The 21165-nt window shown below is 46.2% G+C and overlaps 1 protein-coding gene across 1 annotated transcript; it reads right to left on the minus strand.

Annotated features, from left to right (window-relative positions):
* Positions 1-134: 134 nt before the first annotated feature.
* On the minus strand, positions 135-21162 carry LOC122380021 (sulfhydryl oxidase 1-like). The gene is made up of 5 exons (XM_043362753.1): positions 20853-21162; positions 4462-4730; positions 2740-2989; positions 1610-2429; positions 135-1470 (listed from the first exon to the last, which is right to left on the minus strand). The coding sequence occupies exons 2-5, from the start codon at positions 4718-4720 to the stop codon at positions 493-495; spliced, it is 2307 nt and encodes a 768-aa protein (XP_043218688.1). The 5' UTR covers positions 4721-4730; positions 20853-21162; the 3' UTR covers positions 135-492.
* Positions 21163-21165: the final 3 nt, after the last annotated feature.

Genomic DNA, 21165 nt, shown 5'->3' on the forward strand with positions numbered 1-21165 from the left:
ATGTTTCCAAGGTAACCTCAAACCAGTTCATGTCTGTGAAATTCGTTCTGCTTACAGATTCAAATTTACCACCAAAATCAAAATATTCTAATAATTAAAAATACCTATGAAAGCAATCAGCAAAGCGTGAATCGTAGGAGATTTAGGTACCATATAAGGTATTTATTTCCAAACCCTGTCGACAGGAGGAAAACACACCAGTATGAACGAACGAACTAGGTAAATGATCAAAATGCCCGCATAAATAACAGTAGCTAGCGCTACATACGTAGCGCTAGGTACAGGGAATATCGTCTTTCGATTGGCGACTTATCTAGGCATCTATACCTAGATACAGGCTCCATCAAACACTGATAGGCTAGTAGAGCGGGTTAAGCTGTCTTACTATGTACATACCAGTATAAACGTTCATTGACAGTATAAAGACATGGTAGGTACTTGCCCCGCTATCAGCGTGAATATTCTCGATTCCACCAGGCACCATCGCTCAGATCAATACCCATCTCCCGTCCAATAGGTGCGCGATGAGTGCATAGCACGATGAGTCCCCTGAACAGGTACCCTGCCGCCATGGTAAGGAACCCCTGCAGGACCAGCCACATGCGGCAGCGTGTCTGGAGGTCGTGCAAACACCACACGAGGCCTGGTATACACGACCCTCGGCCGAGTATACACCACCCTCGGGCGAGAGTACACCACCCTCGGGCGAGAGTACACCACCCTCGGCCGAGTGTAGGTGACGCGTCGCTGCGTGCGGCTCCGACTGGTGCCCAGACCAGGAGTGATCTCCGACTCTTCGGCAGGGGAGGCGCGTACTACTGTCGGGAGCACGTGAAGCATCTCGGAGGGGAAGCGCATGATGCCGGGGACGACCTCCGAGTGGCCTGGCTGAGGAGGAAGGACGGCTGGCGGCGGCAGGTTGGCACGCACTGGGTGGTGTGTCTGTTTCGTCAGCACGGAGAGTACCGACTCCGAGCCGCGCTGGTCTTCAGACTGAGCCGGAGCGGCAGGTCTCTCCGGAGGCTGCTGACCTCTGCCTGCTGCGGGCTGACGCTGGCTGAAGAGCTGACCTCCGGAAGAGCCGCTTCTTCGCTCCTGCTGCTGCGATGACAGGGCGGTTTGCGTTTCTCTGGGTGGCCCCGATCGGCTGGCTGCATCGTGCGAAGCATGAGTCTGCGGAGGAAGATTAGCCACGGGCATTGGGTCCAGCCCTTCACCGTGGAACTTCTCTGCCGCGTAAAACTGCAGCAGAAAATCGATAACCTCGTACGTGTCATACTGGTCTCCGACGAAGCAGTACGGACACAGTTTCCTGTCGGGGAACTGGCGTTTGGGGTGCAGCGGGTCTTCCGTGACGTCTCCGGCGATACGGCCGTTCACTCTGTTGTGGGCACGCCACAGCCACAGGAGTGAGTCTTCCGTCGAAGAGACGTTGAACAGACCGTCTTCGGCGGCCATCTGCTGGAAATGCTGTAAAAGAAATGAACAGGGTCAGAGGGAGAATCAAGACTTAAGGCAAGAAGACAAGAAAGATTTCAGGACACAGTCGCTCTTCAAACGCGATAGGCGATGGGAGACAGCTATTCGGTCCCTATCCACAGCAACTCACCCTAGAGCAGTGCCTGCAGCTGAAGAAGTGTTTGACGTATCCGTGGACAGCGGGCAGCACTGTAGCATTCCTGCCCTCCGGAACATTGCGCAGCTCCTGCACAGTCAGCGAGTGGAATAGCGTCCAGAGGCCGCAGCTGTAGCCGCGATAGTTGGGCCGCGAGCCGCGACACGCCTGGTACGGCTGCAGCTCCGGCAGGCCGGGCCACCACGGCGAGGAGGACTTGAGGAGCCTCTCCAGCGCCTCCCCGGAGATCCGCTCCGGACCGGTGATGGAGCCGAGCACCTGCTGAAGCGAGCTCATCAGGTGACTCCGGCCCGGGAACAGGTCCAGCAGCATGCGCAAGAACCCTCGGAGCGCCTCCAGAGCCTCTCCTTCGATCACGTTGTGGCTAATGACCTCCTGCTTCAGCGCCACGACGATCGCGTTCTCCATGTCGACCATGAACACCTTGTCTGCCGGAGCGCGAGTTGGCGCAGGCGTCGGCGCCGGAGCAGCCGTCGAAGCGACAGTGGTCGAAGGGATATCCATGAGGCCGATGTTCCGACGGATCACAGCGCTGAACAGGGCCCTGGGGTCCTGGCCAGGTTTGGCGGTCACCAGCTCCTGGGAGCCGTCCGGACGCATGAGCACCAGCGCAGGTAGCGAGCTCGGTTTTTGGGTGAGGTCGGCCGGTAGGTGCGCGGTCCGAGAGACGCGCACAAGGTGCTGCTGCGAGCTGAGGTCCAACTGAACGGAGCGGCCCATCGAGCGACCGACCTCCTCCAGAATCAGAGCCTGCAGGGGCTCCGGGTTCCGCAGAAGCTGTCGCGCCGAGCCTCTGAGGGAACGAAGTCTCGGTCAGTGATTCGAAGATCAGTTAAGGCTAACTGGTGATGGCTGGGTTGCCTAAACATGTAAGAAAAAAAAACTATGCGGAACTTCATCATTCCATCGCAATAAATTAGACTGAGACCAACACGTAGGTAAAGTACCTACACACTGAACGAAATCTACAAAGTGAAGCATAAGCTCGTCTTTTTTCACAAAGCTATGAATATCGAGCAGCTCTGATTCCAGTACCTACACTAAGGACACACAGAAGGTGCAGACGGCGATGCCGCCTCAACACTTCTCGAAGCGCCACTCACCTGTGTTCGGTCAGGGTCGGCCAGCCCTCGGGCTGCTGCCGGCTCTGGATGGTGGTGACGAACTCGATCAGGACCCCCACCATCCGATCTGGATCGTGCTGGATCCCGGAGAGGCCGGGCATGCCGCGCCGCACCCGCGGCCCGAACAGCCGCACCTGTGGCACCCCGTGGATGCCGAACGTGCGGCAGATGGCGCTGTTGCGGCGACGCGCGCAGTTGATGGCGCCCACTTTGATCACGGTGCCCCAGTCTGGAAAATGGGACACGGTTAACCCGCGCCCTGGTGGGGTCTGTTTATAACGCGACCTGGTGGGGGGGGGAGGGCTATTTTTTGCCCCCCCTCGTATCTCCGAAACTACTGGACGGATCCGCAAAATTCAAACGGCGTTCGAAAGGCCTGTCAAATTTGTCGAGGAAATCCAAATTTCATTGACCTCGGGGTCACCGATGACGTCACAGGTCAGGTCAAAGATGAAATGTTTCACCGTTCACGGGTCTTCTAGGGAATGCGCTATAACACCGAGGAAAACGCATTTTGTCGAGAATCAGCCATAGGGCGTCAGTTGCCTAGTAGATATGTGGCTATTAGAGGTCACTGACAATACCAGGTCACGTCACAGGTCAGGTCACCAAGGGTCACAGGTCAGGTCACATGAGCCCAACTTTACTAAGGTTGTGTGATGCATGTTTTATGGCCAATTTTTCATTTCCAACTCAATGGTGTTGGTTATAAGACTACCAGGTCACTTTCTGGTGAAGTTCAGGTCAAGGTCAGGTCAAGGTCAGGCCAAAAAAGGTCAAATTTTAAAGTTGATAGTTTTGCATAAAATGGGTATTGATTCGATGCAGCTCGTCACGGGGAGTCTAATGGTGGTCTTTGTTTTGCGCTACGGGGTCTAGAATTGCTAAAAATTGAGTTTGAAAATTTGACGTCATCAATTTTGAACAGTTTTTTCGCTATAACTTCGCCAAAAAAAGAGGTACCAATCTCAAATTTGGTATGTACCTAGATAGAAGGCGTTAGGGACTATCACGTATGTTCCGGTTTTTTCGAAATTCAAAAAACTTTTTGGATTTTTTGGCTATTATATTTAAAAAATGTATTTTTTGATTTTTTGGAGTCAAATTCCAAAACATTCAAAAATCCGAGATAGCAGTTTTGTAGCCCTGTCAATTCTACAGCTTTTAAGACCTTATCATTTTTCTGTATTTGCAAAGCTATAGGCCTGACAGCTCTTCCCGCGAAACCCTTTTTTGGGTCGAAAACGGCAGAACATGACGTCACTCTGACGTCATTTCCGGCCAACCTATCATAGCCTTTGGAAAAATGTTTGGTCACCATGTGTAAAATTGATGTCCGGGAGGGTACTGAAAGTTTGGTGACGATCGGCGCAGCGGTTCTGGAGATATATCGAAAAGTCTGGAGGGGGGGGGGCAAAAAATAGCCCCCCCCCCCACCAGGTCGCGGGTTAAGAACCCAGACGATAGGGATCTCGGGTTCAGAGAACGATGGGGCAGCCTACTTGTACTTACTTGCATGGTTCTCAAAATGAAGGTCGAATGCTGAGATTTCAGTAAACGATTGTTAATAAGACTAGTCATGAAATACTTAAATTGCAAACTTAAATATTCACGTTTTCTGTTCGCGCATTTCTCGAATTCTCGAAACAGTGCTCGAATGTGTACATGGAATCAGTCCCGGACGATCGGACATTCGCCCACCTTTGGCCCGGCGTGCCACCTCGGACCAGATGGGTGCAAACCGCTGACAGTGACCGCACCAGTCCATATAGAACTCCATCGCCCAGGCGTGTGGCTTGTCCAGCAGCGCGCCATAGAACGTCACGTTGTCCAAGTGGACCACGTGGGGGTCCCCCTGGTAGAGGTCGACCCTCGCGGTGCTGATGCCACCTCCCTGGGTGAGGACTGGTGCCGCCAGGGCTGCCAGTCCGGCCAGCGTCAGTAGGGGGACGCTGAGCATGGTGAGACACCTGTGGAAAGAGATGGAGATGTTTGAGAGAGAGAGAGAGAGAGAGAGAGAGAGAGAGAGAGAGAGAGAGAGAGAGAGAGAGAGAGAGAGAGAGAGAGAGAGAGAGAGAGAGGGGAGAGAGAGAGAGAGAGAGAGAGAGAGAGAGAGAGAGAGAGAGAGAGAGAGAGAGAGAGAGAGAGAGACCCGAAGACCCGACCGTCGCCGTCTAGCCGTTAGGCTTTAAGCACAACTGTCGAATAACGATAGTATTGGCAAAGTAGCCCGAATTATGACCCTGCGAGAAGTAATAGGGATATGAAATATAGGTAAAATCTTTACCTGCAAGAACTTATTGACAACGTTGATAGCGAAGCTTTCTGTGGTGCTGAGTCGTTTAAAGGAAAAGGGCCACCTTTAACATGGGGATTGAAACTGAGATAGCCCGTGTCCGAAAACCTAACTGTCTACCTCCTTACGGCCGATTTCGGCCTCCATTCATAGTTATCGGCAATTTTAAAAGAAAATACGCTAGGAATGCGTCCTTATCCCAGGAATGCGTTCTTATCCGACAATACAGCCACCCGCGGCGAGGCTTTGGTTTTTTACCAATCAGCTCCAACCAGCTCAGCTTTAACCCGCGCCCCACTGGGGGGGGGGGCTATTTATAGCCCCCCTCCCGTTTTTCTGCAATAACTTCCAAACCGCTTGACGAATCGACGCCAAACTTTCAGTACCTTCGGCTGCATCAATTTGACACCTTGTGTCAAAATTTGAACTTCGTAGCTACTATAGGTCGGCCGGAAATGGCGTCAGAGTGACGTCATGTTCGTCCGATTTCGACGCAAAACATTGAACCACGGCAATCGCTCCCAAGAGCTCAGTTTTTAAGCTAGATCCAATTTCTTTGCATGAAAGAACTCAGAATTGACCGCGCTATCAAACTGCTATCTCGGATTTTCAAAATTTTGAAAATTTCGAAAATTTTATATAATAATATTCAAAATTTATTTTTTTATATTTTTTTCAAAAAGTTTTTGACTTTTCGAAAAAACCGGAATATATGTGACAGAACGCATGATTATGACTAATTCTAGCAAGTTTTAGCTAAATATCTTCAAAAATGGCCAAGTTATACGCATTATTGCAAAAAATTCACAATTATTAATTTTTCAAATTAATTTTTCAGTACGTATTTGGCATCGTACACCAATATAAATGGCATCATCGTGTTTCTGAGCTCAAACTGCATCCAATAGACACCTTTTTTGTTGAAAAATTTCAACTTCAAAATTTGACCTTTTTTGACCTGAAAGTGACCTGACCTAAGCTAATTTCGACTCAAAATGACCTTGAATGACACAGACGACATCAAATTCGAAATCTATGGCGTAAATGGACCATAAAACATGTGTCACGTGACCGACCCATGATATAATATTTTCGTGACCTGTGATGACCTGACCCTGACCTGAAAATCAAAGTACAAGTTTGGTACCCTCAAGGTATCTAGAGCATCTGTTCACGAGTGTGGAAACCAAAAATGAGCCTGATCTGACTTGTAAGACGGCGGCCAGAGCCCAAAATGTGAACAAGCCAAAGTGCTAATAATTTTTACTTTGACCTGACCTGTGACGTCATCGGTGACCTCGATGTCAATGAAATTAGGTTTCGCTCGACAGTTTTTCCGGGGCTATCAGACGCCGTTTGAATTTTGACGATCGGCCCAGTAGTTTCAGAGTTAGGAGGGGGGGCTATGAATAGCCCCCCCCCCCCCCCCAGTGCGTATTTACAAATTGCAACCGAGCTCCGCCGTGGGGTAAGGCGGGCAGGGGTTTTCGCACTACGGCTGCGGTTGAACTACCGTCTGTGGTAGAAACTTCAGGACGATGGCGCGTTTCATACGAAATCTGGCGCAATGTTTGTTTGCTTCTGAGTCATTGCTGTGAATTGTGGATTATTTGAGTTTCTTTATACAAACATAAAATAGTATTATGAAACATTGTGTGGAAACTGCAAATACTGATATGATCAATTACTTAGTTTGGGAATTGATACACATTTTGTAGAGATTTGTCTGGCAAATGGTGTAACAAACCCTCAAGCCTATCATGATCTGAAGCTGTTGTAACAAATCAAAATTGCTTTGATGTTACATAGTACCTTGTTGGAAAGACTGGAGCATGGTTCAAGATGATGTGTAAAAATTCAAGATTTGTGTGAAAGCTTGTGACTGAAGAACGAAAACGGTTCTATATGATGGCTCAATCAAACATAGAAATGGACGACAAAAGTAGAGTTTCAAAATTCCTGATTCCAGCATGTGAGAATAACTTAAGAAATTCATAGTTCTTGTAGTATTGCATTCTTCTGATGTACAGTTATAGGTTTTGTTAGGGTATTTGAAATTCATTGTGTCAGTTGAGATATAGATGGATTGAGGACAAATTGTAGAATCATTGCATGGTAGCTAGGTACTTGTTCAGTAAAAAGGTATGTGATGAATGCCATGAGAAGGTTTTTTATGATTTAATATATGGTCGTTGTACCTACAAAAATGCAAGCTTAGCAACTAGTTTCTGAATCAAATCGAAAGTATTTGCCATGAATGTAAATATGTACATGCAAGGTATGTCAATAAATTTGTGTGATGTTGACCAGAGAGCTTTATCATCTAGGCATTCATGTCGCTTCTTGCATTAGGTGTTAAGCATAGTAATTACGGATTAACTTTGTGCCAATATGTTGAGTAATAATAGACAAATATATATATATATATATATATATATATATATATATATATATATATATATATATATATATATATATATATATATATATATATATATATATATATATATATTGAGACCACCCAATCTATATATCAAATATAAATATATATATTGAGACCACCCAATCAATATATAATGAGTCCACCCAATGTGCTGTGTAACCCGTCTCAATATATATATTTGTGCCAATATCTTCAATGCACAATGTATGTAGCATGTCTACAACCCTCATTGATCCTGCTATAGCTATAGGCATTTGGCACCAGCAAGACCAAGGGCATGAACTTCACAGTTGCTCAATTCCTTTTGTCATGTACCACCAGTCACTTTTTTACTTAAGGTGCACATAGCAGTGCACACAACAATGTGGAGAGGGCCTACACAAAAACAACATGATTAGTGTGCACTATGCACAGCATTGTACCCTGATTATTTGAATATTTTGATCACTCAACAGTCAACAGTCAGGAGATAATTATTGAATATCACATTTATTATACATCACTCGTCAAACAAGAGCATGATGACACACATTTTGACAAGCAATCATGGTAGTGTTCCAATAAGTTTGACAGTCATCTCCCTGGGCGTCATTTTTCCAGGAAGGTACCTCTGCAGGTGTTGTGGTAGGCTAGGTTGAATTGGGTTAAGTTAGGCGAAGTAAGGTGGTTAGGACCCGGTCAGACCGTAGGGCCTGGTCAGGTTGATTTTAATCTTTCATTCTAATTTGACATATATACCTATTACCTATGTATGTTTTTGCTCCAGCCTGAATTTCATTAGGTAATGAGTTAATTTTGCTTTGTTTTTATCTGTCTTGTTTTGTGTTTTTGTCCCTTATATTTTGCCCCATAGGCAAGGGCTTTTCCAGGGAAGGTACGGTGGAGCATGATTGGAGGCGCTCAACCAGACGGCATATTAGGAGGGCATGGTTTCTGAACGCGCACTGATGCCTGATTCAAGCCAAGCTGTTTTCATGCGGGGCGGCGCGCTACTTAAAAGTCCCTAAAAGAACGGGAAGTGATGCCGATAGAACCTTCAATCATTCTGGGCTAACGCCTATGACTTGGAAAAAGTCGCGATCCCAATTCAATCGAAAACCTGGGCTCTTGTTCAGCAGGAGGTGTATGAAGAGCCACCCGCCATAAGCACTGCTCAACCGCAGGCACAGGTTTAGACGGCGTTGGTCCGCATCAAAGCCAGTGTGCTGGAGAATCCATTGGCTGAAATGCTCCAGAACATTCGCCAGTCGCCACTGTGTTTTTATGAAAGGTGGCTTCAAGCTCAGTTAAAAAAGTACCAGATTGTTTTACTTTTACAGCGGGAAGAAAGGTGTCCGGATAATTTCGTTACACCCCCTGTAATGTTCAAATGGTTGCTTAATTCGAAATCAGCTCCTAAAACTAGCCTAGAAACATGTAAAACTCGAAAAAGTGAACCGAGGTCATCAGAGGTCATTGAGCTGACCTGACCTTGACACCCACCCTAATGCATGGGACCAGCATCATATCACATGTTTCAACGCTTAAAACCACGTGAAGACTGCAACCGCGCGGCTAGTGCGAGCCGACATACGCCGAATCGCGATTCGGGCCAAACATGGTCTCGAGAAATAGGTCACAGCCAGGTCAAAGGTCATTTGGGTCAGGGTCATGAAATTTTCAGGGTAGGTGTAAAATTGATAAAATCGGGGGTATTGAAAGTTTCGTCGCGATCGGACGGTTTTTACGCGAGTTACTCACGAAAAACCGATAAAGCGCACCCAAAAGGCAGAAATATGCACATGCGATATCCTATACTGCGAAAAAAGGTGCATCATTTTTTAACGTAGCCGACAAATTGTAATTACCCTAGGCTCAGGCAGATGTATGGTAGAAAATCCCCCAAGTGAAATACACTACGGCGGAAATAAAATACCCTACGGCGGAGCTCGGTTGCAATTTGTAAATACGCCCCCCCAGTAGGGCGTGTTATACACAGACCCCAGTGGGGCGCGGGTTAACCAATCAGCTTATCTGACACAATCCGACGAGTCTGTCTTCTGAACGCTGATTGGCTTGAGTGTGACGTCATCGCTATGCCATCATACAGTAGGTGCCGTAGAGAGTATCAACATAGTACCAATATGTTAAATAGTTTTGAATACTTTTTCGCGAATTGTGCACTTCTGGCACCAGTTTTAAAAAGAAAATGAAAAATAATAATGTCAAAATGAAAAACAATGATATCTTCATATTTCACGAAGGTGGCCCTTTTCCTTTAAATTTTTTGCTTGTTTTGTTCAAAGATGATGGATTTGTGCGTCTAGGATGGCCGAATCGGGTCAGGTCAGATCGGGTCAGGTCAGCGTCAGCATTTGTTCGCTGCATAGAGATGTAACTATAACATCCTATTTCTCGGAAGTCAGCGGTGCTGCTGTGATGTCATCATTTAGATGACGTATCTGGTTTGATGGAACGCACACGGCCGGAGCAGACAGGGCGGTGACGTGTCTCTGTATTCACAGAATGTACATACTGTGACACGGCTTCTGCGCATGGCTCCGCTATGCCTCCCCTCCCACCATTACGAAGAAAGACCTCTCTACCTCCTCCCCGAACCCAGAAGCTAGCATAATATTGAACGATAGGGACCAGCCGTGCCAGTGTCTTGCCGTCACTGGCACTAATTCAGTTTTTAGAGCAATGTCCGGTAAGCTCTCCTCATAAATCGCAATGTAACGGAGACGTAAGGAAGGGAAAAGGAGAGACCAGCTACTGTAACTCGAGATGGGCGTTTTTCGTTGCAGGACCCAAGCGTCTGCCGTCTTTGGACATAAATAGAGCACACAATACGGTTTGACTGTTGAATACGGTTTGACTCCGATTTTGGCATTAGAGAAGCTACAGTTATATGCTTTTATTAATTCCTGTATTGTTGCCTGTCTTGAAGCACCACTATACAATTCATCATCGATGAACGACCGATTTAGAGGCACACAGCTTTTGTTTATGCGGGGTATTCAGTTTTTTAAAACAGAAGAACATTATTAAACCAACAGTGTTTTTATGTATTGAACACAAACCTTGGGTTCCTACAAGCACCAGTTGACCGTAAGAACGTTAAACCGTTAGCCCGACCGACCATTTATACCTATATGGGCCGTTTCATGCTCAAAATGCTGCATTTTTTTAACGAACTTCCACATTTTATAGTTCCTTACATGGCCGTGTTGATCTAAAGCATGCGGACCAGTCAATGAATAAGTGCAAGCAAGGCGATATTTCAGAATTTGCTTTTGTTCGATAGATAATGGTCTAGACAGTAAGCGTAAAAAACAGCCATAACTTGAAGCTGCATTTTTACTGGCTTGTGGGAGACGTGTTTACTGAGAAAACATCTGTCAGAATACGCTGTTGCTATGCGATATGATACAAAAAGTGCAAAAAGTTTGAACTTCTGTCCCTGGGCATGATTTGCCGACCTTTGTAAATACCACTCTAAGAGCATGCATATTGCATAACAAAAGTTCAAATAACAAACGGTTAGCAACACAGCGATTTCGGTTATCGAAGAAGCGTCTATGCTATTATCCTATTTTCAACCGCCTCTCATCCCGAAATACGCTGGATCACAAGTGTTATGTAACGATATGTAACAATTAGCTCTGATACTGACAAACGAACCGTCGCAGCCTGACTACAGAGAATTGGATATTTAGCAGTCGGACTTATGATGAACACCAGACCCTAGTGCCGTATACGGGGAGTGGAAACGGGAACCGAATGTTTGGGGTGTGTGCCGCAGTGCCAGACACGATGTCCGGCAAATGCAATACGATGCTCTCCGTGCATTTTAAAACCCTGTTTAGGTGTTTATGCATGCGTCAAGTAGTTTTAAACATGCCTGCACTGAAAACACTTTGGAAGAACGTTTAGAACGTACAGTGGTATTTAGACCCCTGTGGGGTAAAATGTTATGCCACCGTTTTTCAGAACCCCCATGGCTCTTCACGTAGACGGCTTTGCATTCTCATCAAAAGAATCCACACGATTCTTCCAAAGACTCTTATGAGGTTTAGGGTTTATAATAAGAGCGTTCTTAGCACCTAGATAAGAACCCCAAAGGATCTGTGAAGAAGTCCCTGAGGTTTATAGGGAAACCACCCTGTGTTCTGAATATCGGTTGTAGAACCCTTTCAGTTCTATTGCAATACCGCAAAATCCCCGTTCATTCGTCTATTGAACCTCCCATGCATGGCTATCGACCTGCGCCGTCACATCTGCTGCGCAAACACAGTACTTGATACACCTTAAAATGTATTACCTTCCTCTTTACTCTGAGCAATCAGCCTGCAAGTCTCCAGTCAGGAACAACCAGCCCGCAACCAGCCCATGCGATCAGCCCGCAACCAGCCCGCATTCAGCCCATGCGATCAGCCCGCAATCAGCCTGCAGGAACGCTTTCCATTCGGCCGTGTCACTTGCCTTACCCATCCAAGCCAAAGAACTCCAGAGTCCAGAGCCAAATATGAACACATTTTTAGCTTTAGCAAGTGGATGTTTTCCCAAACACAGTATGTATAGCGCTATCGCCCATGTCAGCAGCCGGGTGGCGATATCGCATTCTCCCAAATCACATACAGTTTCTCCTTCCACCACCAGCTTCAAGCCAGCGTTTTCGACGATGTCGACGTCTCCGCGCGCCAGGACGCTCTCCTCAGACTCCAGGGCCTCAATTAGAGCGGAGATGGCCTCGTCCCCTGGAATGAAGAGTCGGGCGGATGCGTTATTCAACAGACAGGAAGTAAAGAAACTTAGATTGACTTCAGAAACCATGAGCCTACTCCGAAAATAAAATAATGCACTTGACATATAAAGTGCAGCTAGATAAAATATTGCACTAATCAGCAAGAACATATGTTTATCAAAATCAGCCAAATTTATGCCTAAATCAATTGACCCCAAAATGGCAAGGTGATTCTATTCCTGAATTATCTTCATTTGGAAGATTTGTCTAAATACCACATGCATAATTTAAGCTATGGGGCATTTATACAACATATAAATACTTACTGCATTGATTGGTCTTGCATATGAATTGTCTTCATCCAATGCATTCATCCATGCATTTGAAGAGCGTTGTGATATTGCTTATTATTGTCAATCACAAGTAATATAGATAATACACAACACTTGACAAGCCAAAAATTAACCTTATTTCAGTTCTTCAATATTCGATTACTTGCCATTCACCCAATCTTGCACCAGCCGCTCGTCACTGCACAAAGCGTGATCCAACGCGATCGAAAAATGGCGATCGCTTCCGGTGGACGCTAGAACGTGGTACACTCGGGGGCAGATTGATGTTCCACAACTCTTTATCCACCGGGTTCCTATGGCTCAGCATTGGCAGCAGCCGCCTGGTACCGGTAGACTGTGCCGCTTCACTTACTTGTCAAGCGGCACAGCCTACCCACCTGTATGACACCGGTCTGGGTCGGTGGCTGGAAGGCGATAAGGGCCGCCTGTGACGTCAGCGCAGCGGTGAGGGCCGAGCCCGGAGGCATGGCTCGGGTCGGCGCGGCGCGGCGGCTGGCGAGGACTGGGGAGTGAGGTGGGGTGGGAGCACGGACATCGCGTGGCTGAGCGAGTGTAGTTAACTTTCGCATCTCAAGGCGCCAATTATTCTACCTAACAATTGTGCTAGAGCAGTTGTTAAAATGTCCTATCCCCAAGACAGCGTCTATCGTCATACTTGCAATGCACATTACGACACACTTAAGCGTGGCAATGGGACAGCCGATAGAACTTATGTCACTCGTGCATCGAGGTGCGGAGCTATATTTTGTATAACATATTAGTATTAAGGCCTTGATCGAGCAGATTGGTGTCTATTGTTTCGCACGGCAATCGTCCAGAGACGTGGGAACTGGGGGTTATGAGTAGTGCCGCAGCCAACGCTCCAATTTAAAGCGATTATTACTGTTGCTCTAATATGTGGTCGCAACCTCCAATAGCAAACCGTTCCAACTAGGAGCCAAAAAGTCGGCCACTCAGGGGGGTTCGAACCGGGCTTCTCCCACCGGCCAATTCACGACACGAGCGTTCATTCACTGAGCTACCGAGAATGGTCCTCGTCCGCACAAAACAAAATGACATTCACCCGCTGACCGCCAATGACAGTATTGTGACCTTTGATCGCGTTTGACCGCGGCGGGTGGTCGCTGGTTTCGGCAGCTCAGTGGATACACGCTAGCGTCGTGGGGTGACCGGTTGGAGAAACCCGGTTCGAACCGTCCCAGGTGCGCAACTTATTTGTTCCTAGATGGAACGGTTTGCTATTGGTGGCTGCGACCACACATTAGAGGAACATACGAGTTGCTTTGGGACGCCGCGCTATCCAAAAACCCCAGTTCCCACGTCTCTGGACGATTGCTGTGCGAAATAATAGACACCAATGAGCTCAATCAAGGCCTTAATGCTTTAGCACAATTGTTAGGTAGAATAAATAATTGGCGCCTTGAGACGCGAAAGTTAACTACACTCGCCCAGCCGCGCGATGGTCCGTGCTCCCACCCCACCTCACTCCCCAGCCCTCGCCAGCCGCCGCGCCGCGCCGACCCGAGCCATGCCTCCGGGCTCGGCCCTCACCGCTGCGCTGACGTCACAGGCGGTCCACATCGCCTTACAGCCACGACCCAGACCGGTGGCATACGGTGTGGGTAGGCTGTGCCGCTTGACAAGTAAGTGAAGCGGCACAGTCTACCGGTACCAGGCGGCTGCTGCCAATGCTGAGCCATAGGGACCCGGTGGATAAAGAGTTGTGGAACATCAATCTGCCCCCGAGTGTACCGCGGGCGTGGTCTTGATGAAAGCCATTACACTGATTAAACCACAACCCCTTCACTGAAAAAAACTTACACCTAGAGAGTTATTTTTGGAGTTTTTCCACTCCAGTTTGGCGAATAATCACGCACCAATGGCATATAATGATTATGTTTTGTAGCGTATTCTTACTCTCTGCATTGCATTAAGGGCGTTTTTGAAAGTTATTCTTAAACCTGGTACTATAATAATCTTTTTTGTGTTTTAGCAAGTGGTAATTTTATCTTCTAATTTTATCACGTGTCCTTTTTATTCTTTCGGGTTGTAAATTTATATCAGTCTCAAAGAGGCATGGGGTAATTTTAGCTTATTTCACAGTGATAAACAAGGTCATTGGAATATATTTGTGCTGAACTCCCATTAGATGGTAATAAAATTGACAGCTAGAGTACTTTTATCAAAACTGCATAAAAATAAACCGCTGTGGAGTAATTAGGGTAATTTTTATACTCCATTACGGCTGATAAATTGACGCGACAGAATAAAACTATTCTCATGTAGGTGTAAAAATTACTTCCTTCGTGATAAAACTATCATGTCCGGACAATAGTTTTATAACCATAGAGTAATATTATGTGGTAGCATTACTAACATTATTCTTCGGGAGTATTCGGGAGCGTATTTCAAGCAATACTGTATCACTTTCTTGATAATCCTATTCCGTTGTGACATAACTAATCTAAAAGTGATTAATCTATTCGTCCAGCACAGTATTATTCCAAGAATAATATTTTCGGAACGTCTCTTCAGTTCGCGACCATTCGCGACCGCCATTGTGCTCAAGTCGTCAGAACCAAGGCCTTCTGTCAGAGAACCGAGCAAGCGTCCCAGTCCTCGAAGGTAAGCTGAAATTACTGTATACTTTGTGTTTTGTTAGTATGACTTTCCAGTAATCCGTAGTATGACCATACAATCCAAGAAATGCGTTGACGTAGATTTGCGGACGAAGATTTCCGCGATGATGAAATTCTGGAAGACAAATTGTCAAAACAAATTGACAAATTGTTGTTACAAACAAACAAAACAAATTGTTAAAACGGTCATATCCGGACATCTACTTTTTGTTGTTTCTATCCTCCCAATATCACGATAGAAGAAAACACGTTAAATGAACGTATTTATATCTTGTTCAGTGTTCACTGCCTGATAAGCTGTCCATGAAATTAAAAAAAAACGGTTCTTTTCTTTCTCAAAGGTGACTCTGCGGAAGAACAGCTTCCGACAGAAACTTCGGAACAGATTCAAGAACTGTCGAAAGCCACTGAGCATTGAGCAACGCCGTCATCGACACGGAAAGACGAGCCAGGGGCATCGTTGTGAAAAAGCGTGCGGCAGCTGAAGAGGGGATGCCGGGGATGTTTCCCAAAACGAAGAAGTCGAAGCTAGACATCTGCACCGAAACCGCCAAGTTCAGTGCCAAGCTAAAGCACGCCGATGTCACTCACAAGACATCAGTTCTCAAAGATTCCTTCGAGGTTCGTCGGATATGCCTCACGAGCAACCGAAACCGGAAGACTGGCGAGGAGATGAAGGAGATATTCCCAGATATGTACAACGAAGCTGCCGTAAGTGTTGCTTTATTCGGTATTTAAAAGTCTTGTCTAATGTTATGTGTGATTGAACTCGAGATTCCTTTACTAACAGGGTAGTTCAGTAGAAAATTTGATCGCTACGGTGACGTCACAGTGGCTATGCGTAAGCGTGGTGTAGTTAAAATGTCACATTTGACATCTGTGCCTTTTAAGGGTGGATTATCGAGAAACGGGGCTTCAAACATTCATGTAAACGTGTTTTTTTATAAACTTCTCAATTATAAGCTCGCCAGTTGACCCAGATGATCACCATCTTCCTATGTATTATGAATGCGTGGGAACTTTTTCCCGCCAGCGCGGCAGCGTGATGTACCTAACGGTAAAGGAATTTTGAAACTTGTTAACGGGGGATGGTTGAACTGAACTAACTATATAATTAGTGGCACCATTTTATATCCGCGCTATCAGGGAACAACATTGGATAGGAAAACATCTGGAAAATTTGTATAATTTTTAACCCACTCCCTCTGGTTTTTCTACCGCCTGCTGGGAAGTCACCCCCCCCCCCTCCCATCTAACTTGGCGGGTCCTAAGCAACGTAACCGTAACGAAACGCTCAAGGCGGAGTTGGGAATCTTGTCACAAACCATGACGAAAGCATTCCAGTCATTTTTATCAGGTAAAAGATCACCAGAGGTTGACACTTGACGTGGCGCGCTTTCAAACTTTTTGTGAGCTGGAGTAACTTACCTGACCTGACCTTCCACAATGATATAATGTTCACTTGATGTTGCTTGATGTTAATTCCATTCATTAATGTGATTTTGCGGTGTTTCCAGGTGTGGACTGACTTGGGAATGATCATGGGGCTCGAGGAGGACGTGAAGGAGCATGTCCTGCACAAAATCAGACATACCGCGAAGAAGTATGCCCAGACGATGATAAACGTGGAGCCGGCCGACAAAGACGGTGAGTTTTGAACGGGCACAAGCACACCTTTTCGGATGAGGTGTTCCGCTAGCAACAATCGTGCCGGGGGGGGGGGGAGGATACTCTTCTTCTATATAACTGGGCTCGAGCCGATCATCGTAGACAATATATTCCTGGCCAGGGCTGGAATAATGTTTAGATCTGACTGATTTTTTTTTTAGCGAATGTAAAGCTAGGCCCGAGGTATTTTCGATAAATACGAGGTCAGGCCAAAACATTAGCCAAGACCAAGTGTAGGAAGGTATTTCCCACGCATGCTTCTTCCTGCACGATGGAGAAATGACGTTTCAAAATCCCAATGGCGTAATACATTAATAGCAGAGGGCAGGACAACTGTTTATTTTCTTGATGATTTTTTTTTGTTTGCTTAAAGGAAGACTGCCACCTTTTTTACACAAAACGGTTTTCACTAGACCTAACCCACCTATGACCTACCCTGAAGTCTGTTTCCCGAAATTCGGCCTAGTTTTCAAGATATCCGCAATTGGACTTCAGATTAAAGCCATCACAAATGTGTGGAATATGGGAATGTATCATTACCATGTTAAAATCCCATCTCCCACACTTTTTGTGATGGCATCAATGTGAAGTTCGAATGCGGATATCTCGAAAACTAGGACGAATTTCGGGAAACGGACTTCAGGGTAGGTCATAGGTGGGTCAGGTCTACTGAAACCCGTTTTAAACCGAAAACCGTAAAAGGTGGCACTTTAACGACGGGCGGGACAGCATGTTGTACCTCACCTTTGGACAGCCAATCGTCGTTGGTTTTGCTATTAGTCAAAAAGTGTTGTTTAACTCTAGTGATATTGAAAAGTCATGGTTGTCTGATGTCTCCATTCAGGTTGTCTCCATTCATGGTTGTCTTCATTGTCTCCAAATATACCATAGTTACATGCAGTTTGATACCTACTTGTACTCCATACTTAACCATGACAGCGGAACATCGGGTACTAATTTCTTATTTCACTGAAATATTTTAACGACGTATAATTATTTTGTAATTATGCACCACGTTTAGTTGTGCATAATTAGTGTATTAATAGTGTAATATGTAATAGTGTAATAGTGTAATAATAGTTAATGTGCATAAGAGTGTATCGTACTACGCAAACGTACTACGCATCGTACTACGATTTTGAGAGTGAAAAGAAATCAGCAAGAAGCGAAAAATCATCTCCAGATACTGTAGATGGCATAGCCAGCTACTGTACGAACGCGGTTCCTTGTTTCTCTCCTAGGTTTCCTTTACTTTTATTTGTACGATATGCATTGATGCCAACTGACTGCAATATTCTTTTTCACGGCAGACGACGAGCTGCTAGCTCTACTTGCCTATGGTTGTGGAACAACCATTGGCACCTTGGCGGATCCGAGAAACGGGGTTCGTCAGGCAGGTGAGGAACTATCGGTGGACGGTGTGGTGGTCTGCCAACTGCCGGCCACCAGGTTGGAGACCGTGGCCCTAATGACGGCCGCCCACGCTGTCTTCTACACAAAGTTCACGGGGCCCTGCAGGGCCCTGTTCGAGATTCTTTACCAGAGTGTGGGATTCGATGTAAACCTATCTGGCTTATCACAGAAGGTGTGGGAGGTTACCCAGGTAGTGTAGAACCAGCATCGGAGATGCCCACTTCGAATGACTGGCGACCTGTGGCTCACCTGTGGTTCAAGTGACTCGTGACTTGTGGCTCACCTGTGGCTCAAGTGACTCGCAACGTGTGGCTCACACTACTGGAGCCTATGTATTATGACTAATTCAGCTGCGGCGGTCTCAGTACGCCAATGAGTCTCAGCTTACGTCTTTCATAGCTCAGATCACGCTCGTTTTATATGCCATCCGTGGCGGTGGTTCTGTGCGCAGATGTTATTCGTTAGCCTCAGTGTTAACCATACACGCTCGTTTTATCTGCCATCCGTGGCGGTGGTTCTGTGCGCAGATGTTATTCGTTAGCCTCAGTGTTAACCATAACGCCCTTGTGAGTTGTGACCTTGAACGTCCTTCCAGTGATTTCGCATTGCGGCCGGCAGAGACGAAGTTTTGCCTCCCAGTTGAGACGCCGCTTCTCAACTAGGAAGCAAAATTACGTCCCTGTCGGCCGCAATGCGCCATCACTGGAAGTGCGTCCAAATTAAGATGTACCTGCTGATGCTCAGGTACCATTCGTTAATCAATTGTTGGTGTTTCAATACATTGTTTAAATGCATTCCTTATTTTACACTTGGTCATAATATTATCACATCACCCCGCATTATCAGGGGTGGTACTTTTACGCCGGGGCTTGATTTTACCGGGGAGTTACTCCGGGGTAAAATTATCGAGAAAAGGAGTGCTTTTTGGCATGGCAATATTATTCCCCGAATGGGAGTAATTTTAGTATTAAGTTAATAAAATTATCATCTGGGTGTAATTTTATCCAAAGATAGCATACTTTTATCCTCCGTCATAAAATTACTCCCTAGCGCGAATAATATAAGCGTTCGGATACTAAATATATTCTATATGCTAGTTTCATTCCCCAAAACTCCCCATTTTAGGCGCTTATGCCAGGTCATAAAATTATTCGATTGCAGGAGTGTTTTTTGGCATTCTAAAATAAGAAAATGGGGAGTAAGTTTTTTTCAGTGTTCTTCTTAAACCCGATGCTAGTTCGTGCAAAACCTCCAAAGGGTTTATCTTTCGCGCGCTTGGTGTGACGTAATATCACGTGACTAGGGAGAACGAAGAAGAACCGGTGTTGGTCGAGTTGAAGCCCCCTGGGGCCACTAAGACTGCACGCGAAGAAGCAGCACGTGTCTTCGGTCTATGTGAAACACTGTGTGTGTTCTTCATGAACCAGACGTTCTGCTTCGCCTCTAAGTCAGTTTACCCTAATACCCAAAAAACCTAAGTGTGGAATATTTTAAGATGCTTTTGCATAACGTTCTTTCAACTTGTTTTCAGTGTGCCATACGTCGCAGTAATTGCAGTTGTAGGCCTTCAATTAAATGCCTGATCATTCCAAATGCTGCTGAATGATACCAACGGATCACATTTCATTTCATTGGACATCAGTATTTTATCAAACCTCAGAAGTGAAGTTCTTAGCATCACAGAGCGTATTTAGAATTTCATCAGATTCAGCATTACCGAGTGCAGGTTATGCAATGATGTTTATGAAGGAAGTGCAGTGTGCCAGATAGAGGCAGCTATCCACATTCCATTGCACAATCAATGATGAGTGGACCACTCATATATGTCAGATGGTGATAAGCGGTCTTGAACCGCCTGCGAACGGTGCGCAGCGTGTGCAGAATTTCCCAATTCCCCCAGTTGCAAAATAAAATTATCGAAACCATTAACACTAAACCTAGCTAGAGAAGAACAGCAAGCTAAAGTAAAGTAATGTCGACGGCACTACATGCAATAATACCCATGCCGAAAAGGAAAATTGGTTATCTCAGTTGTTGTTTTACCCAGTTTTTTTTTGCGATGTTTTCCACTTATACCTAGATAAGTGACTTACAATGTCCGTCAAATATCTTCTTCTGTTTAGCCCTTGTATGTAACGATGTGTAATGTTTTATAGCTACCTATACCTAATATTTCATTCGGCAGCTTTGATCGGCAGCTTCTGTTGGCGGCCAACAGCTTATCATCGGTGACTTGAAAATCATGGATCACAGGTGGAATCCCCGTTGAAAAGCCGGGGCTGGAGTCTTCAGAGCCGTTGCAATTTGCCCGGAGCCAGTGCATTGGGCGGAGGAATCAGACCCGGAGTCAGAACCATTTAAACTTATAACTGCCTCGCATCTTTGCTACCGACTTAGATTATATTGAGTACCGTGAGCATTTTGAGTGCGGCGATGCCATAGAAAGGCCTGAGCATCGCACGCAGTTCGCTAATGCTCAGTTGGATACATTATCACTGATAACTGATAAGTGATATCCTCTAAAATTCAAGCGGGAAAGAATAACAGATCTCACCTGCGAAATAAAGTTTAGCTATACCCAAATCTTCCGGACGAGCGTATCAGGCACTTCTTTGCTCCACCTCACGGTGAACTCCGGCGCAGAGTAACCGTGCACTGCAGTGCAGAGTGCCCGTGTACTGCAGTGCAGCCGTTTACTGCAGCACAGAGCAGCAACCGCCGGCCGTCCCAGCAGCAGCGCGCCGCTGCCACCAGTCTGCAGGTCCGCCCTGTCCCGACTGACTGCCCTCGGCGCCTCCGGCTGGACACCCAGCTGGACGGGCGGTAGTGTATGCAGATCTGACCGTCTGCCGCGGCCTCACTGCACG

This window comes from Amphibalanus amphitrite, unplaced genomic scaffold (genome assembly GCF_019059575.1).
Source record: "Amphibalanus amphitrite isolate SeventyFive unplaced genomic scaffold, NRLGWU_Aamphi_draft 000090F_arrow, whole genome shotgun sequence".
Lineage (NCBI taxonomy): Eukaryota > Metazoa > Arthropoda > Thecostraca > Balanomorpha > Balanidae > Amphibalanus > Amphibalanus amphitrite.

Excerpts from the sequence above, each read along its gene's own strand:
- LOC122380021 (XM_043362753.1), bottom strand. The coding sequence starts at position 4,720 with ATGCTCAGCGTCCCCCTACTGACGCTGGCCGGACTGGCAGCCCTGGCG. Across the intron at positions 2,990-4,461 it reads GGTGGCACGCCGGGCCAAAG|ACTGGGGCACCGTGATCAAA; the intron begins GTGGGCGAATGT and ends CCCATTTTCCAG. Across the intron at positions 1,471-1,609 it reads GCTGCAGGCACTGCTCTAGG|CATTTCCAGCAGATGGCCGC; the intron begins GTGAGTTGCTGT and ends TTTCTTTTACAG.